Source organism: Strix aluco, chromosome 6 (genome assembly GCF_031877795.1).
Source record: "Strix aluco isolate bStrAlu1 chromosome 6, bStrAlu1.hap1, whole genome shotgun sequence".
Classification (NCBI taxonomy): domain Eukaryota; kingdom Metazoa; phylum Chordata; class Aves; order Strigiformes; family Strigidae; genus Strix; species Strix aluco.
This window is the reverse complement of record NC_133936.1, coordinates 8,866,638-8,887,549: the sequence shown is the minus strand read 5'-3', so window position 1 is coordinate 8,887,549 and position 20,912 is coordinate 8,866,638. Positions and strand designations below refer to the sequence as shown.

At 40.2% G+C, this 20,912-nt stretch overlaps 1 protein-coding gene across 5 annotated transcripts in view; it reads right to left on the bottom strand.

The window, feature by feature from the left end:
- NCKAP5 (NCK associated protein 5) overlaps window positions 1–20,912 on the bottom strand; it is a 431,510-nt gene that overhangs the window by 216,972 nt on the left and 193,626 nt on the right. For all 5 annotated transcript variants that reach the window (XM_074828613.1, XM_074828612.1, XM_074828616.1 and 2 more), the window contains one exon: window positions 10,680–10,739. In XM_074828613.1, the coding sequence (XP_074684714.1) occupies window positions 10,680–10,739 (60 nt within the window). The remainder of the gene's footprint in view (window positions 1–10,679; window positions 10,740–20,912) is intronic.

Below are 20,912 nucleotides of genomic sequence, written 5' to 3'. Positions count from 1 at the left end.
AAGATACAACCACTGGAAACTTGCCTTTAGACTATCACAGCTGACAACTCTCTAAGTCTAGTTTTAGTATGAAATTACTCTTCAGCTTCTCATTTAATGCATGTATTTTCCTACAATATCTCTGACATCAAAAGTTTTCCCTTCTGGCATGGTTTATTATCAATGACATAGGGAAATCGTACATGATGGAAGATTTACAACAACAACCTGGGAATTCTGACCCACTCCTCTAGTGATGTCCATGGAAAAAGTTTCTTAAATGGAAAACTGTGCCAGTCACTGTTGCAGGGCACTTTTTAATAGATACTACCAGGAACAGGATGTTCCCAAGAGATAATAATTCTTTCCTGACACTCAGAAATCATTTCTAAATAAGCATTGTCACCATGGATGCTGATCACGAATGTGCAGTGTAAAGATGTAATTACAAAATGACAGTCGTGTGGACGGCGCACACAGAGCCAAATCCCCTCTCAGTATTCATCCCAAGTCGCTGGGCTGTGATTATTCATGGCACATCAGCACCCCAGGCACCAAGCAGCAATCAGCACTATTTAGACGCCTGGTAAGACCCTGTCTCTTCCCTGAAGAGTTCACTATCTACACAGTAAAGCAGAGGAACAGCAGAAGAGTCAGAATAAACCCTGTTTCACAAACGAGCAATTTAGATCAGAAATTAAATATTTTCCAAGATAATAAAGGATTCAGGTGGCAAAGGTAGTAACAGGCCTTGTACAGCACCAAAGTTAAAGAACACAGCCCTTAATGAATATAGTGAAGAGCAGTTTTAAGCACCTCGTTATTTAAAGTCACACCAGGGTACTGTGCAGAAAGCACAACTTCTCAGTACAATTTAGAGAATGAAGGAAAGCCACTTCACAGCCAGGTAAGGTCCTGTACCAGGCCTGGTACTTTCATTAGTTTTCAGAATAACTACAGAGTGCATCATGCCAAGCGATATGGAAATAACACAATCCAAACATCACAGTCATTCCCACAGTCTAGACAGTCTCCTCTTGCAGGACATGCAAGCAAGTCTGATCACCAGTTCCAGACTTGGAAAACTATGTAATGAGATCTTCATTATGAAAGATCCTGTAGAGTATCAAAAGAGTATCAAAAGATGCCTTATCACAATGCAAGAGACACAGAGCCAAAGCAAACAGAAAGTATGTAAAAGCAAATTCCTGACAAAGCAAAAACTGAATTAAAGCTGATGAGATTGGAGTAGGAAGGGAAAGAAAGGAAGAATCACAGTTGCTAGCTCAAGCTATATGAATCTATACAAAGCTGTGTAAGTTTAGTATAGAAAAACATTATATCCTTACTATGTTTTAGAATTTAAATCTTGAAGAGAAGTTGCAGAGAGAGGTGATTATGCTCTGCCAAGAGAAAAAAACAACAAAGCTAATGTGGCTTAATGGCACAAAGAATACACATACCATACACAAAGAATACATGTACAAGAATGGCACAATGAGCTACAACTAGTTTTCATGTCTACCTGCAAAGTGTTCAGTGGTCAGAAACGGGGCAACAGTTTTTCCCGGTTTCTGCTGTCTCTCTTTTATTCACTTCCAACAGCCTACCTTCTGCGTGTGTGTGTATATATATATATATATATATAATGTTTGTCTCTGCCCAGAGGGAACTGGACAAGACAACAGCCCTACCATGCTATCTTGGTGATGTGGAACAATTATGGAACAGGGCTCCATTGCGCTAGATGCTGCACAAAGACTTGCTGCAGTAAAGAGCTTTTACTCTAACATGAGGCAATCTAAAGCACTGCTTGAGCTGACTCGTTCCAAGGGTCAGGACCGACTTTATGGAGAGCACTGCATTTGTTTAAATAAATGGGCTTTTAATGGAAGCAGCACAACTGAGCAATACTCTTGGTACATAAATTTTGTCCTTCCTTATACAGAAACTTTCTCTCCCTCCCAATAACCTTTTCTGTCCTATTTGGGGAAAAAAGGTCATTTTTCTGGACTCAGACAAAAAAACCTTTAGTTTGTGCAGGGACTAGTGCCACATATCACAAAAAATACAAATCACTAGAGTGATACTTAAGTTCACCTTTAGATGACAACAACAATGAAGAAATTAGATGGTACTCCCTGTCCCTATCCTGACTGGCTTGATTAGACTGAGGAGAATTTGGGGAATTGGTATTTCTGTACCATCTCATCCTCTCTGCCTTGCTTTCACTATACTTTACAAGAGAAATGAGTAACGAGCCCAAATCACCATGAGGGTGACTGTAATGCACCCCATAGAACCCCTGGAAGAGCTGATACAAATATGGAAACAACAGGAAAAGGCTGGAATTGTTGCAGTGGATATTGTGACCAGATTTGAATCAATTGACTCAAACCAGTAAGACAAAGAGTTTTTATTTGCTCTTACAAGTGGGCCTACAAGATCTAAGAACAAAACCTAAAAATATTAGAAAAGAGGTGTATTTTTAAAAAACATGTATGAACAAAGTCTGAAGATGATAAATTAATGGATTTTTCTCTGTTTCCAGAACTAACACTGCAAACAGACTTTTAGATGGAAGCTACAGTTGCTGGCAAGTATTACATATTCTACACTACCAGTTTAACTACTGGACACAAAACCAAAAACAACTGAAAAACTACTGATTTTTTTTTTACTTGTAATATGCGAATTTCCCCAGCTACTTCAAGAAAAAAGTTGCAACGCCAAGTATATCACAGCAGCTTCACTACTATTAATCTGTATAAATTTACCTTCCTAGTTTGCACAAAATTCAAATTGTTGGCCCTGTGCATACATTCACTTTTCCTCTTCAGATGTTGTGACTAATTCTGTCCTAGCCAAGATCCCTTTCTCACATTAGCTAAAACCCAACTGTAAATGTTCTGCCTCTTCAGCCTGCAGATCGGTGGCTCTATTCAGGTCACCCTTGCAAAAATATTAATCCAGTGAGCATGTGGCTTCCTCGAGTCAACTCCTGCCATTGCCTGGAGGAGCTCAGGATTGCAGAGCTTAACCTTTGATATGAAAATGGCTGCAATTCACTGTTATTAGTGCATGGCCACATCACTCCTATTAGGCGGTGAGGTATTGCCTAGAGCGGGATACATCTGTTTCGAGTCATAAAGTGGGATTTGCTTCATGCTGAAGCCAACTGCCACTGCGATATTACACACGCCCATAGACACTATGAGACTGCAAGCACCCTTTCTGCATTTCAACATCCCCTGCCTTTGTTATCTAATGTATAAATGGCAACTTCTACTTGAGGGCAATTTAGCTGATATGACATACTTTCTACAGATTGCCTCTGTTTTACTTTCAGACCTTATATAAATGCATTTTTATGCATTTTTTTTCTGTGTTCAGTGATTCTTATATAATTCTATTTGACTCTTTTATGTCGACTAAATACTTGCAGAAACTTGTTGAAGGGACAGAGCACTTTGGTGAGTTCCAGCTGAGGGGCAAAACTTATTTCTGCTTCTTTGGATAAAGTAATGGTCTTTACAGTGCCAGTGACTACAACATCCTTAGCAAACAGAGCAAGAAAACACCAAAATTGAGGATAGAGTATTGCTGCCCTTGCAACGGCAAGTACCAAGAGCCCCTTCAAAGTCCTGTGTATTTTACAATACTACAGCTAATACCTTCCAGCTCCACAAAACCTAAATCCTAGTGAAGCCAGAAAGGACTGCACTTCCAGCACGCCGCATGTGAATTTTTCACCAGGGCTGGGGAGGTGGGTGTCGTTTCCAATGGCTGCAGCTCCCTCTCCTGGTGGAAAGCCAGAGCCAGGGAGGCCACCAACCAGGGGAGCGTCCAGCATCTTCCAGACACCCTCACACAATTTCCGTTACACTTTAAATAACACTGGAATGAAAGTAAATTGATCTTAACAAGTTATTGTAGAATCTGGAGAATAAACCGGACCCTGAAATTAACTAACCTGGAAGGAGTAACACAGGCTTTTAAAGGCAGATGATTCTGAGCAGAGGCAATCGGGCTCTCAAGTAGTTCTGTTTCGGGAAGAGGGAGAAACCCAGTTGATTTTTTTTCACTGGAAAATGACTGTTGAAGGGTCTCAGCAATTTTAAGTCATAAAGAATCCTTCGATTCATAAAAGTGTTAAACCTGAAAATATCTACATATTTGCAAATTTGAAGCAAACAACAAAAAATACTCAGGACACAAGAAGAACTAAAAAAAATATTTTATTTTAAAACTACTGAATATAAAACTGCGAAGTTGTGAATGAGGACATTTGGCCTAATGGAGTATGAACAATTAATGAGCATTAAACTAGGCTTGTAAAGAATTTCAATAATCATTACTGATCTTAACTACTACTAATGTCAGCGAGTTTCTGTGAGGGCTGTATGATGAAATTTCTAAGAATAAGGAGGTAGACAGCATGGCTAGCTGTGTATAAAGACATAGTTTCGCAGAGAAGCCAGCACAAGGGTCAGATTGCTTCTTTCCGGTTTAGGATATTTAATATTCAAAGAGATGTTTTAAAACAGCGACTTTGCCCCTCTCTCTGCTACTTTCTAATTAAAGCACAGATAGATGTTTTCATAGACGTAAGGACCCTGGAGTTGGGAAAGACAATTTAGCCTTTTGTATCTCATTTTTAACACTTCATTTATTACTAAATATCATCTATTTTTGAATGACCCGGGTGCTTCTGCAACAACAGCCTTCCCAGCTGCTGGAGGCGATTGCAGAGATTCATCACGCCGGTGACAGAAAGCGCCTCCGCGCTAGTGGCAATACATTGTGCTGCCATCTGTAAGACCCCAGCTCAAGAGCAACCTCAGGATTCCCCCTCCTCCATAAAAACCAGATACGTAGTGCAGATGTTAGGAGCTAGGCCTCTGAACATGCTGACCATGCTCCTTTTCAGAGTGCTCCCTGCCAGCTGATTAATGGGGCAGCATTAATATCAGTTGTGGTGCTGACCACAGAGCCAGGATGGTGGCCTGAGACTGAGTGCCCTGGCAGCGCTGAGAGCCAGGAGAGGAAAATGCAGCTCCCTGGAGAAGTGTGGAAAAAGCACAATTTCCTACAATCATGGGCTGCCACTATAACTGTACATTTTCAGCTTCCTACAAAAAAAGATGGAGATTTGGCTTTCTATTTTCAACTTCATTTCACTCAGCTGAACAAAGCATCGTCAAGCCGGAGTGTGATCTCCTCTTTCTTCTTGCCAAAAACTAGCACCCACATTAAAAGTCTAAATTTGAGTGAAAGAGCAAACAACTAAAATTACATACAAAACATGCTGGAGTTTGGAAAAGTGGAGAATATGGTCAGACTTTCTACTGATTTTAATACTATTTCAATCAAGACCTTTTCTGCACTTCAACACATCCATCTCCATGTGAACACTCCAGTTCGGCAGCATGTGATGAGAAGAGGCAGAGATCTTTTCAAAGCTGATTACTTTAGAAGTTTGGTTTCAATCTGGGAAAAAGACTGGTTTGCACTTTCCCGTGGTTTTGTAAGAGGCTGTTACATATATCTAAACACATTACATTTAAGAAAGTTGTAACAACCAGAAGTGACTCAGTTCCTAGCAATAATGGGATATCTTACTGACGCTGCGATTTTTTTTCTGCCTTTCCTTTTACTTCCACTCTTTATTTAAAAACTTGCAGTCTCTACTGTTTTATAGCAAAAACTGTTTGTAAAGCAAGAATTGTGCTGATCGCATCAAAACTCATTAATATAACTTGTTTTTCCATTATTAGCACCATCTGAGCCTGTTGAAAGCCTTAACCAGGGCTTTAATTTTTCCACAGAGAGCTTTAAATTAATTAGTGGTTTACATGCTAACAAAGAATCTGATACATTCATAAATCAATCTAATGCAGAAGGATTACCAGAGGGTGGAAACCTATTCAGTGGGGACCTCACATTCACTTAACATGGTGGGTTTTTAACAAAAGGGTGCAGGTGCGGAATAGACGGGTACCGGGAAGAGCCCATGATAATCACTTTGCATCACTTAAAGACACAGCAGGACACATAGTAAATCAGAGCCTAGGGCCCACCCTAAGTGAAACCCATGTAGATATAAAAGGCAGTATCATCCCACTTTAACCTTCACAGCTAAATTGCCAGAGTGGTACAATTCTTTTTGTGTAGGTTACAGGCCACTGAACTAATGGAAAATAGAGTAGAATTAAAGTACTGGGATGCAGAAGTACAAACTGACCAAACTGTGTAACATATATGTAAATAAAGAAATCGAATAAATAAAACCCCAATGTTTTTCTGCGTAATTATTAAATGAAACCAAGTTATTGATGTAATGTGTATACTTTTGGTTCATTCTAGGTTTTTAATCTAGGTTTCTGCTAACACAACACTAACTCTACTGTATAACCGTGGCAGCATTTTTCTCCTATTTTTTCTAACCTGGCACTGTTCACTGTTAATAACATTTCACAAAAACGAACACTTTACCTGGTCTTGTTCTGTGTCCTAAAGGTCCAAAGTCATGTACTTAAAAGTTTAAAAGAAAAAAAGACTACTTTGATGACTAAAGCAGTTTTTACTCTGTTTTGAAACAAACTTGTGATCTGTTTTGAAAGCTGCTCATTTTAATAATGAAATCTCTGTCACCACAGACACCTGCACAGTCTCCATCAAATGCAGTAAGAACTGTATGTACACATATGAAGTGATCATCATCTTTTCCTTCACAAAAAGGTAAAATATTCTTGATGAGTCAGAAGAAACATGACTAAGAAAATTGTGAACATGCACATTAAGAAATTAAAGGCCATAAGTGACAGGAAGAGACAAATAGCAATCTAGCTCAGTGCTCCTGAAAGTTTCAGTAGATGGATTGGCAGTAAGTAACTGTGAATTTTGATAATGAATAATCAATATTTACCAATGGTGATTCATGAAATAAGAAACCTGAGCAGTTGTCAGGTATTCACAGTCTGAATTTATTCAGTTCTAATTTAGTAATTTATGAATACATACTCAATCCTATATATGAGGTATCAAATTTCCCATACAAATGTATGGAAAAAAACATATTACAGGTTATATGTGTATTTTTGGTGATAAACATTCATCTTGAAATTAAGTATCTTCATTTAATCTTCTATGCTACCTTCCACTAATTAGCTACTTCCAATAATAAATCAGTCATGAAAAATGTAACTCTGGGACATACAAAAAACCACATTTCTTCCAGAGAGCGCTGCGGGGCAGACACACTGGTATCGCACACAGTATATTACTACCTGATCTTCAACCTCAGCTGAAGTCTCCTTGGAAAAATGTCTCCTCATAAACATGCATTTCATCATCACTCACCATATGTTATTTATACAGATGTACAAACCCATTTTTTGAGCAAAGATACCACAGTGTAAGTAGTTTCTACAGCACATGCTTCATATTTATTTGTTGTTACTGATTTTATCTACGTGTCCACCTCATTGCAGTGGTTCCTGTGAGACACTGGGTGAACCTGAGCACCAGGAGCCTTTCCCACCCATCTCTTCCAAGGACCACATGCAAAAAGGCAACAGCTGGTTCCAGATTACAACAAATGCTAACTGATGACCCCCCCATGCAGGAAACCAAACCCTGAATAGCATATTCTCCCCTTAATTTGTGCTGGGAAGGCACTAGGGAAGTGTATCCACAGCTTTCTCACACTGTGATCAAATAGGTGCCAAATGGGAAGCAGGAAGGACAGGGCAAACCCACCGCACCATGTGTCCTTCCAGCACGCTGGTGGCACGGCAGCACACATGGGGACAGGACACACACTCCCTGCCCACTGACTCGCCTCACCCTAAAAATGAGTGGGGGCTGACATAACGTGGTCACCTCTTACCCTCATGACCTATCTGTGACTGCAAAACCCGAATAAAATTTATTTTTTTAAAAGAAGCAAGAAACACTAGCAGGTATTAAACGAGGTGCCATCCTGCAAAAGGCTTGTGTGATGCCTTGCTTCCGGGACACAGGGCAGCAGCGTGGCACCATGGTTCCTCGAGCTCTCTGCCCTGCTTCACTCCTGGTATAAGAAATGCTCTCCCCAAGACTGAGCGAGGCATTGGAAGTGGCATTAACGGTGGCATGTGCTGTCACCTGTGCTCTTCCCAAATGAAGGGGTTAGTTCACTGACAACCTTTATGCCAATCTAACTAGCACAACAAACAAAAAAGAAAATGGGAGTAAGTAAAGGCAATTAGCTAATTAGTGATTAAATAAAGCTGTGGCCTGTCACTGGCAGGGGGGCTGCAGGGAGTGCCAGCCCTTTTATCCAGAGTCACAGCCAGTGACAGGAGAGAAAAACCCCTTGGGTGCCCTGCGGCTGGCTGGTACCACCGCCCGGCATCCTCGCCGCCTGCCCCAGAGGAGGCCGTGCCGTCTCCGGGGGGATGTCCATCATACCAAAAAGAGCAGCACATGGGATTCGGTACCCTGTGGGCACATTACTGGCTGCCAGCGCTTCTCTGGAGGAAGCCTCACCATTTGCCAAAAGCTTGCTTGCGCAGAATCCCTCAGCAAAATTTCACTGTGAATCTTTCTAAAGTATTTGCCCCCAAACTGGTACGTGCTGCAGGCTCCTTGCTGCATGCCCTGAGAATGCAGTCTACAGAAGTTACTTCATCCCTGGTCTCCCCTGTGTTCAAATACTCCATTTCCTGGACCCTTACTGCTCCCAGCCAAGCAAGTTCATTAATGTTAATTAATGACTGCTGTGTTTCATATTAAAGTCACTGGTTCTAAGCTCTGAGACACAAAGAAGTTTCCATACATCAACAGCTTCCAACGTAATTGTCTCTACAGGCACAATCGTCCTTGGCTGTAGTTGCAGGATAATTGTGGAAATTACCCCTTGGGGAAGAGGGGAAAAGCTACCTAGTATTTACCTTGGGGGAAGATTGCTTCCCCAGAGAGCTACCTATCAGCTCCTAATGGGTTACAACACTCGGCCTCTCAACAAATTATACAAAATTACACTCTGGTTAGCAGGGCTATGTGATTAATCCCACAAGCCCATAGTAAAAGGCAAAAGAAGCATCTGACCCTCATGGATGAGACCATAAAGTGGGTGCATACACCAAAAGCCTTACCAGCTCTAGAAGGTTAATCAATATTGCTCATTTTATAAAGTCCTGGATTATCCCACTAAGTATATTTTACGCTCAATATATTGTATTATTTCTATGCCTCCAAGGGAAAGCTAGTTTCAAAAAATTAAAGGAAACATTTCAAATAGAGTAAACAGCTCTTCCCAGATTTTGAAATTTGTTTACACTGAAGACTAAAATGCAATTGCAAATCCAGTGCCTGATCTTTGCCATACTTCCTTAGGCAAAATTCCTCCTGGAGGCAGCAGGAGTTTTATCTCAGTCACACACTCTTGGATTGAGGCTTAACCTGATAAAAGTTTGCTTCTCAATTCCTCCAGGACTTCTGCCCCAATACACACAAAACATTACTCAGCGGCCAGTCTCCCCAACTGCTTAAACCCTGTCTCAAAGTCTGCTGGTTGCCAACCCAGCAGGTGTGTCAGGGGTGGTGTTGGGATGGGAGAGGGCAGCGGCTCGCGCGGCCAAGCTGGGCACACAGCCGGCGCTCGGCAATACCTGCCTGAGCAAACCCTACTCATCTCCTTCCCTTCTCCACAAAGCATTCAGAGTCCAGAAGCCCCTGTCCCAGCACAGCCCCCACATGCAGCCACGGTGAGAGCTGTAGATTCATGGCAGGTTTCTCCTACCTGTCACTTAGGTCCCTCCAAATCTCATTTCACTGTATTAATTGCTAATCATGACTCATAAAATGCACTTACTGGAGGGAGGTGGAATTTCAAGGACCCTGCATCACAGAGCTAACGCAGCACGTGTTCCCCAGAGACCCTCTACAGCTTCTCCCCACTAAGTTAAACAAACTTTGGACCAAATTCTTTCACAGTCAACTATGCAACTCACTCAAATCAGTGGCAGTTTCCTGAGTATGTTCAAGGGGACTGGTTTGGGTTTCAAGGTTTTTGAACGTGCTTTATCCCATGGAAGTCTAAGACATTTTATCTGAAGACAGGGACAAACAAACTCCTTAACAGATGGGAAGAGTTCCTTAGATATTAAGTAATTAAGCACACAGCACATGTTGGCTCCTAAAGAAAATTGTTTTGAAGAGATAAGGCACTCTATAAATTGAGATATGCGGTTAACCAAAAATCTGCCATTTCAACTTCTGCTCACAAGCCTAATCTCATAAATTGCTACATGAAAAATGAAGATATAAGAAGCATTACATGATTTATAAAATTATCAGATTGAGGGTTTTTTTAAGCTGCCATGCTTGTATTCTTCCATTTTTCTGCAGCTGGCTAAGATTTAACAGGCAAGTAAATCTACTGCATTTTGATCTGAAATTGCCTTTCTGTGCTTGCCGTGCTTCCAATTCCAGTAAGCACCATCAGACGGGAAAAGGAAACAGCTTTTCTTTACCACAGCTTTTCCAAGGAAGCCTTGAGTTTCCTCAGATTTTTATGAATACATCGTTGGCAACCCATCATTATGTCCAAGACAGCCTTAATGCTCCAGTGACCACCTTCAGCACGACAAAACGCACCTAAGGCCTGAAGTAGTAAGACAAGAATTGCAAAGCAGCGAGTTGCCGCAGCTTACCATTGCTCCTTCACTCTTACTTTGTGCAACTTCTCGCTGCAGCCGAGCCACAGACAGCTTCTCCCTATGGAAAGAAAAGTGTGTGAATAGCAGTTCATTTTTCACTGGAGGAGAGAACGCACCACTTCCCCATTGGGGTGGCATTCCTGCACATTGCTCAGGTAACCCTTCCAGCAGATCCCGCTCTCCCCATCACGCTTCTCTGCAATATTTAGCAGCTGCGTTGTTGTTTCACTTTGTGGCACTCTGACAGAATTGTCAATAAATCAAATGAACCTAAACATCATTTGCTTCATTCAAACAACAAAGTATCTCATCACGCTGGTGATATGGAAACAGACTGTGCAAATCAAATTGTGTTATTTATTTTCCTACGGCCTTGCACATCGGCTTTATCCTGCACTATATTAACACAAGCTAGAAAGCTGTTAGATCATCAATAAATGTATGCATAAAAATGAAATTTAAAAAATCCATTCTATTCCTAAATATATTGTGCTGCATTTTGCAACTACTGAATTATTACTTTTTGTAATCAGCCTTTTTTTATATAAGGCCCTTACCCAAATGTTTGGCTCAATTCAATAACAATTAATTTGCTTAATTATGGATTTAGCAATCACAACACACTTTCACCTGAAAAGTTCTAAGAAAGGAATGAAAGTAAGGGTTTAGTATACCTAGAAAACTAAAGAGATTTTCAGAGTGTATGGACTGGGAAAATGTATCATGTACCAAGTATGTGAACTGCAAAACCTAGACAGTGGAAGGTGGTGCAGGAACTGACCACTGTAGGAGGGGTATGGGAAGAGAGGAATTTGCTCTGGAAGCTCAGCAAAGCAGAAAATACTTTACAGAACAAGTGGGACTTAAGCAACCTACTATAATTTTAAAAGGATTACAGAAAAACAAAGACACTTTCTCAAGTAGGCTATTTTTAAAGAATAATATCTATTTTTGAAAGAAAAGCACCCTCAGAAACATCAGAGAAATTTATCAGCACATGAAGACTTCATCAGTACACAATGAAACATAAAATTTGCAGATAAGTAAATTATTTACAAAAGATGATCAGCTTTGGAAACTTCCAGCAGAAGGATTTTTAAATCAAAGTATATTCATTATCAAGTTTGGAATTTTCCATTTACTTGTGTTTTGCCCAGAAATTCTGCTTGGTGTAATCAGAAGGAAAGACCTGAACCATCCCAGTGCAGCATCCTGGCACTTACCTGGCATATTTAAAATCTCTGCCCCAGGGACTGCTCAGTATAATGTAACTGTAGGAGTGCCAATGGCTCGGGCCTGCTGGGACATGGCAGTGGGCGCGCAGCTGCGCTGTTTGAGGGCTGGCAGGACCGGCCTCACGCCACCTGCGAAAGGCTCCAGCCACAAGTCCACCAGCCATGCCACCTGGTTTTCTTAAGACATTCTGAGGTCAGGAACCTGCTGTGCACTGCAGTGAAGTATACAAAGCCTTGAAAATGCAGAGACGCATCTCTCAGCTCTCTCGTCGCAGAGAAGAGCAGGGGCTGGAAACTCCCATCCCCTCAAAAACCTGCAAAGGTGCCCAGCCAGGGGTGAGGGAGGACCTGGTGGCCAGTGATCTCCCCAGGCTCTGCAGCCGCTCCTGTCACTGACTGGGTCACTCTCATCCAGCATGAAAAACTAAATGGAACTAAATGGTCTATGATATTTTATTCCTGATCTTGCAATAAAGTAGCCCTTAAACCATTTCTCAGGAACCCTTTCTGCCGAGGAAGGAATATCTGCGTGTACCTGTGTAATTACTGCAGGCATGACAGCACTTGGGTCACTCAGCCATAGCTCAACACATGCTTGGGTCACTAAACCAGTCCCCCTTCTCCATTTCAGCAGAAGATGTGGTATTTAAGTTAAGTCTCCCTGTCACCTGCCCCCACGTGCTTGCTGCACCCCCATAACACTCCCCACACAGCCAGCTGGTATCACTCTACAAGCATGGTTATCAGATTAATACAAGGCATTGCTAATACTGTGATTTGTAAAAGTATATGATATTGAAACCACTAAATATTGGCAAAACCTAAAGACAATTCAGCCACAGCTCAGTGGAAATTGCATTTGTGTTACTCCAGCATGATAACAAGATCCTCTTTTGCGCATCTGAAAAATTACTGACAATTGAGAAGTGGCATTAGTACATCACTGATAGCCTTAACACAAGTATCCTTAAAACAGTTTCTAAAAGACATGTACTGCCCTCCCTCTTCCTTGCTCATACTATCACAGGCGAATTACAAAATTGGTTAATCCTATTTTAAGATTTAGTTCATCTGCTGGAAATAGCCCATTGCATTTTTGCACGCGCTTCAGTGCCCTAATATGTTTTAGTGGAAAAAGCAAGTATACCCTTTGAGGAGGTTTTGACTTTTTAATTGCAAAACAAGTGCCTAAAGATATTTTATGAGAAAAGATGCAGGGGGAAAAAATAAACAAACATAAAACCCCACAAACCACTCCTCCATATACTTCCTGTCAGTGGTCTGCAGGGATTTATTTAGCTATTCCTCCCACATGAGGAACACTCCTACTTTTCTCTCTGTGTGTAACCTCCAACATGGAATCAGTTCCACATTTCTGGCATTCTGGAATTTTACCAGAGTAAATTCCATTTGAGCTCCATCCACAAAGATCCACTCCATCCTCCTAACAAGGCCTGGTCTTCCCTCTCTGGGTAAGCAAGGCTCAGGAAGGGCTTCCTTAATGATTTTCCCAGCGACGAAGAGCATAGGCTGGCATTCTTGTACTGTGTTTATAATATTCCTGCCACTTTAGAATATCAGAAAACAAAAAAGAAACCCAATTATAATGTATGAGAAAAAACTGCAACAGGGGATATAGAAGAGCCATCTGTTCCAACAGTGTCTAAATACAAGTCAACTCTGAGGCAAGCAAAGTGTGTTCCACTTCAAACAGGCCCCAGAGCATCTTCTCCCTCCCAACTGCATTCCCTGGGTGAAGGAGCCGTGCACTCACAGCCAGACCTCCACAGATGGTTACCTTCATCCAGGCAGGACGCACAGCAGAGGCTCAGCGTGCCTCTGGACCACAGTCATCCCTGAGATCATTCCAGGGAGCTTCATCTGTGATGCACTTGGCCCATTGCCCGCAGTGAGCTATTTCCCACCACCTCTGTACAGACGTATGCCGGAGTAATGGGTGAGAAATGTCATCAAAATCCTGTTATGAGCCAACAGCATTTAACACCAATTTGCAGTGTTGGAAGTTTTCATGTAAGATACATGAAAAGAGAGAACAAGGACCTTCATGTCTAAGCACAACTAAATAAACCTGTTGGTTACTACCCACCATCTCAGGCAGTTTTGATTAAGATAGCACCTTCAGCGACTATTTTCAGCACCCATTTTTTAACACAGTGTTACAACTGGATAAGCATTTTACTATGACTGAGCTGCAAAAATAATAAGCTTTTAGCTGCTTTAGCCTTTCAGATGTTTCAAATACAAAGAACATTTGACATGCAGCTTCAAAGTTAATCTTGTTTTTTTAATCTTTGCTTTTAAATAGGAAAAATCAGTAGCATTACTTTGTTGCTATACGGTTTTCTTTATTTTTAATCAAGCATGTTTCATCCCTATAGCATGATTAATTAACAAAGTTAATTAGCAACTACAGCCAACCTGCAAGAAAACAAATCTTCTCTGAGGATTAAAAAAATTAAAACATGTTCATTGAGAAGTTCTCATGTTCACTTTTGAAAAACCACCAAATGATAAAAGGTCTACAAAAACGCTCTTTGAAAGCACAGTTTATGCTCTTAAGTTCGAATATTTGCATTGTAAGTGGCAAAATTCCCAGCCAAGGACTTTGCAGAGAGATAATTAAAGGAGCCAAACAAGGATTCAATTATATCCTTTCCAGATGGAACCAAGCACACAAGTAGTCACTGTGTGGATGGAAGAAAGATACATTTCAAGTCTCAATATCGCTAGTAGATATTGCAGTAGCTTGTTCTAAAAAACAACAGTTTGAGGAAAGCCCATTTAGTCCAAGAAAAACATAAATGTGCTAAATAATCCTGCAAATTCTGAACTCTCCTTAAACTAAAATTTCTCCTTCACTCTCCCTTCCCATCAGTTCGATTCATTCAACTACCAGTCAAAAAACCCCTGTATCATATGACAGCACCATGAAGTTGATGAAATCTCAAGCCCCCACGTATCACATAAGTTTGAACAAATGCCGATACTGTTCCTGATACGGTAACAGATATCCTTAGATCAAACAACACAATAAAAGCTACACTGGATGCATGAAAGACTCCCTTTCTCTTAGTTCTCCTTCTTTATATTACTATTTTACATCAATACAACAAAACAAAAACTCTAGCAGGGAACTTCAGCTTCCCAAATTTTGAAATTCTTCATTTTTATTCTGAAACCTTAGATTCAGACACTCTTAGACACAGGGCTTTGCTTTTCTATCTAACACAGAAAGGAATTACTTAAAATAGCTTCTGGATAAAATTATGAAATAAAGATTCCCTGAAAATGTGCTGAACTATACCCCTTTGCCAAGATCTCAGCCATACAGAATCAGGATATATTTTCAGTGGTAAATAATAATTTTACAGCTTTAATGAAGAAAAATATTTTTACAGTTTTAATGAAGAACACTATCAAAACTCCAAAAGAATGGAAAATGTCTTACTAACATTGTCTGAAACTTAAGTTAATGCTTCAGTGAACCTTAATCCCCATGATCCACCCAGAAGACAAGGGCTCTATCAAACCCTGACATTGTCCTTTCCTGTCTTGATCACACACAGCAGCCCCACAACCCGCCAGTCTTGCATCTTCAACATTGACACGGGAAGATTTCAAATTTTTCCTAGTTCCTTTCTCCTAATTATTACTTTCCCACACAAGGAATGAATGTGGACAAAATTTAATAGGTATGACAGCTCCCAAGTTACTCATCTGTTTCTCTACTCACCTTTTTTTTCATGAACAAGAAAGTGTTTTCTTCACGTTTCATCCTTTCTTGGAAACCTTCACTCCGAAGCGATTTCATTTAGAAGTGGTCAGTTCTGCACCATAAAATGAATCCCAGCTTTTCCTTTCGTTTTATAACTAACACTATTTGTAAAGCCAGAAAATCACCACTTGACCCACTGAAAAGTCAAGCTTTGAGAATACACTTTTAACATTTGTTTTATTTTTGATGACTGTGACCAACCAGGGTGGCCAAGCTATATGCCATTGAGTCCTTCTGTGCCTTCTGCAGGCTATTCTGGAGTAGAGAAATTCAAACCAAGTTTCCCACTCTATGCTATTGCTGTGAGATTCAGAAGGTGAATAAATACTTTGTTCACACAGGGAAAAAGCAAACAGAAAAATGACAAGAGACTCAGAATCTGAATTTGCAAGGTGTCCCTAACCACTGTGCCTTGGAACCACTCCTTATTCATCACCTACCAAAATTATTTCTCTTTAACTTTTCCCCCCCCTATATCATCACTTGTAGCCACAGCATTGTTTTTCAAATGAACCAGGAAAAAACACCACTAAAATCCATAAAACATGGATTAAACATAGCATGGTGCTAACAACTGACCTAGGGGCAGGGCGCTAGTCTGTGTGGAGAGACACAAGCCCAGCTTCCTTCAGCTCCTGGTTTTCCAGGGCGGTTTCCCATCCGAACGCTGACCCAACACGACCCCGTCGAGTCTATGAGATCTGACAAGGGAACAGCCGAAGGTGGAACGGCTGCAGCAAACTAATGCGCCTCTTTCAGCTCCTATTGCGATCGCAGCAGTTAGCGATGCTGCAACCCTCCTTCCTGCTGAAGATCACGTACAACAAAGGCATTTGGGGCTTTATAAATATCAGCATCGTGTGCATTTTGAAACTGGTCTTTTAGAGTCGCAACGGTTTAACTAGATCAGGCAATAAAAGAGTCAGCTTGCAAAGAAATATTCATTGCAAATTTAAAGCTGAGCAAATTATGAGCTTTATTTAATTATTTTTACAATAATTGCAAAGACTGGAGATACAAAAACAGAAGTACTAATGCTGTCAAGCAGAAGCAGAATAGATAGGATGAGCCACCAGCAAAGCACAGGCTCCTGTTTATTGCTAAATTATTTGTAATAAAAGATAAGCATACAGAAAACATAATTTACATTAAACTTCTCTTCTACAAGACATGATACTGCCAAATCCAGACAAGCAAAACAGGCAGTAACTTATTTAAACTGTATTTTCTTTGGGTGACACTAACAGTAAAGGGAAAAAAACATAGAATTATAATCTAAAATAGCTATCAGCAATCCCTAGGGACTCTTCACTAATTTCCAGTGGATTTTAATGTATATGAAATCTGAAGCAGAAGTTCAAAGAAGACCATCTAGTTACTTTCCAGAAGCATTCAAACAAGACACCAAATACAAAAGAAATACGATGGAAGAAATCACAGGGGAACACGGGGCTGAGTCACACACTCTGGTCAGAAAGGAGGAGGCAAAGAGAGGAACATAGTAGGGGCAGAGCCTTCATTAGAAAAGCAAAAAGGTTGCCTTTGGCTAAGAAAGAGGGCAGAGCTATGGCAAAGAAATTAAAAAAAGAAAGGTTATCAGGAGTCCATGGCAGATTATCACAGGATTGTTTTCATGACAAATTGCTCTCTCGGCACCAGCACGGCAGCCGAGGTCGGCTGGGCACTTGAGCACGGTAATTCTCACGTCCTAAGCATGTGCATGGGGACGGACGGCGATGCATTTTCAACAGAAGCATCCTCTCTCACATTGTCAATCTTTATTACTTCATTGACATTTATTGTTTCAACACTGAAATTATGGGTGCAAGACTGCACACTTTCAGATTCACTGGTATTTCAGACAACTTTTCAAATACATCTATTTTTTAATGTTGGGGCGTCTCCTTCTACTATTAGTGCTGACTCCACAACACAGTCCGTCTCTCAAATTCTGTATATATTTGGGTCAACAGTACCAGACACAGTTAGGGAGATCTAGAACCAAAGTTTAAAATGTTGGGGTTTTTTCCTCTTGAACTTTGAGATGGTTTTTAACCTTGGTAATGTAGAAAAGTGTAGCAAGTGAAGAGCAAAAGCTTTTTAAATTGAGAGCTTTAAATAACATTCATTAGTAACTACTACATAATTAGAATGACAACAAATAGAGCCACCAACCTCCCTTTGAGTTCCTTGACAAGACATGGAACCAACCATCACAATCAATGCAGTTTCTTGACTAAGAAAAAAGAAGGCAAAAATGGTGATTCCTTTCCCATGATGCACACATTCAGTTGTAGGATAAAAGATTAATGTCTATATGACACAATGCCAAATCACCAGGATAATTATGAATTATACCAAGCAATCATTTTACAAATCTCCTGGAACATCTCACTTATGACCATTATTCACGAGATAATGCATTAGGTTGCAATTTTTTTGTTTTCAGATAGATTCCTCTGAAGCCTTTCTTTTGGGCTAAGATTCCAGGCGGAATAAGAAAATGGGTGGGAAAAAAAATCTGAATTTTTTTTATGAAACACAAAAATGGAGGGGAAAAAATAAGATTTTCCTAATAATTTTTAAAGTGTGCAGACACCAGTGAGAGATACTTACAGATTTATTTTTAAAATCAGCCCAAACACAAAATAGTAAACTGCAGCAGGCAAGGGAATTACACCTGGCTATCAACTTTAATTCAACATCAAGTACAAAACACCAAACACCAAGTGCCAAGAAACGCTGAGTAAACAGCACTACAGTATTGAACTCTGAAATGTATCTAAAGTACAGGTTTTCACATTATAAATTAAATAGTCCATGCATTATATAAACCTTTCATTTATCGAAAAGCACAGTTAAGGTTTTAGCAGGGCCAAATTCTGTACAGATTTGCTCCCTGTTTAAACCTTTTGATTCAATATATCCCATAAACTACAAAAATGCACTACTACAAATAAATGAGCACAGGATCTGTCCCACAAAATTTCTTCTTATTAAAAGTGGTACATTAACCATAAAGCTTATTGGGTCTGTTCTGCAATCCACACCATAAAATACCTAGCAAAAGCAATTTGACAAATTCACACTGTTGTAGTTTGGAATTTCTTGACATAAGTGACTGATTTATTAATTTTAATGTTACATTGACAGTAATATTTGTATTTAATGCTGTATTATTTCTGCCAATAAGTTGCAATCCAGGAAACATACAGTGGGAATTTGTACGATCAGGCAAAATGCCATGTTCTCCAAGACTGATCATCGTGGAAAACTTCAGTGTTCAAACAGGAAAAAAAGGAAAAAAGGAATAATAGAAGGCAGTTTGGAATATTAATTCAGCAAAAGAAACTTTAAATTATAATATAGGCAGCTGTTGCACACAGATCCCCATCCTCTACTACAAGAAAGACTGCTTGCTCTTAAAATGCTACTTTAAAATATCTTACATGAAATGTAAGCATCTGTTTAATGAAAGTCCTAAAACACTCTAAAATGGTACCAAAATTCTCTCACAGTACAAGGCCTACAGTTTTCACTTCTCTAATTAAAGCAAAATAGCAGTGTTTATCTTGTTTCTGACAGCATTCCCAGAGTCACTGCATCATTCTTATGACCTTCTCCAGTACAGGTCAGTGTGGAAAGCAAATTTTACACTACCACCTTTCCCTTCTGGTACACTACTAATTCACCTGATCCTCCCGTAGTAGTATATGGTCCAGGAGCTCTACTTCTTTAAATGGGACAATAAGACAGTAAGACAATTGCTAAAAACCTTCCCGTTTTGCTTGATAGTGCACAGCTGGGTTCGAAGTGGATAATGAAAGAGGCACAGGGTCATTGCTACACGACAGTTTGGCCCATGGGAGAAAGAACAGTTTAAGGCACCACCTTTTACCCCCTCTTATTTCCAACACACACAACTGCCACTCTTCATTTCACATGCTCACAAGATGCTTTTTTTTGGTCCTCCTCCCCAAACACAGCTGCTCTGATTGCTGGAAGTACCGAAGCTGTGACATCTGGCTGTCCAGCAGAGCTGACACGGGCCTGGCAATTCATCAGTCGCCAACACAAGGAAGATGCTGCTAAAGCTGGTGCCACTTTCAAAAGAGTTAGATTTTGATTTCTGTGACTTGGTGAAATTGAAAGCAACAGCAGACACATGAATACAGCTGCTCTCTCTACATAGCCATCGGCAGATTATTTTTTTAATGCACATTCATGAAAGAAGAGATAGAGCAATAACTAGAAAGAAACCACTATGTGTAAGGGTACTTTTCACATCTTGCCTTTCTTCAGCACGTCATTCAGCAGTCCTACTCTATTCTAGACTGAAAACCAGGCTACTGTTGTAGGTTGTGCACTGCATTGCCACAAGGGAAAGTATAGCTGTTTCTCCTCAGTTTAATTGCTCCTAGCAGTGTCTTTCAGCTTGTGAGGGTGTAAGTTCTGACATGGTGTTTTACTGTTCATTTCTAAGCCAGGTCAAGATGTTCTCTAGACTAGATGGACTCCCAGTCCTTGTGTTTCTGATTGGGATATTCTGTATGGTTTGAAGTACTAGATCCTTAGAGCATACAGACTTAATACTATTTTTATTGCATTATTTCTGTTATTTAAAAAAAAAAAAATATTTGGAATCCAGAAGATATCTCCTGATAGATGAGGAATTCTCTGGATTGTGACCCTAACAGAATTAGCTGTGAATCCTGAACTCCTTCAGCCATTTCTAGCAATAGTGAACTTTTTTTTTTTCACTAAGCCTGGACTTAAGAAGACCTTGAAAAATGAAAAACAAAAGGAAGAGACAAGCAAACAAGGCTTTCCTTTTGCAAAGGACTTGGAAGTTGAGCTAACAAATCCCCCAGTCACTGGTTGCTCACATATATATTTTCTCTGGAGATTTGTCACATGGAGATGATGTACTGTGGAAATTCTTTTGAAAGGATATGTATTTCCCTAAAGGATTTTTAATGAGAATTTATTGCTCATGAAAAATTCAGGATTGGCAGCACTTCAGTCTTCAGTTAACGATCTTTGTTTATTAACATAAAATGCATCACGCTTAACAGGAGTGTAACTTTCCCAACCAACGCATCAAAGCATGAAAGAATTCTCGCTCCTTCCGTCTTATCCCCTGAGGCTGTCTGAGAGGGTGCTAGCTGAAATTTATATGGTTGTCCTCTATGAAAA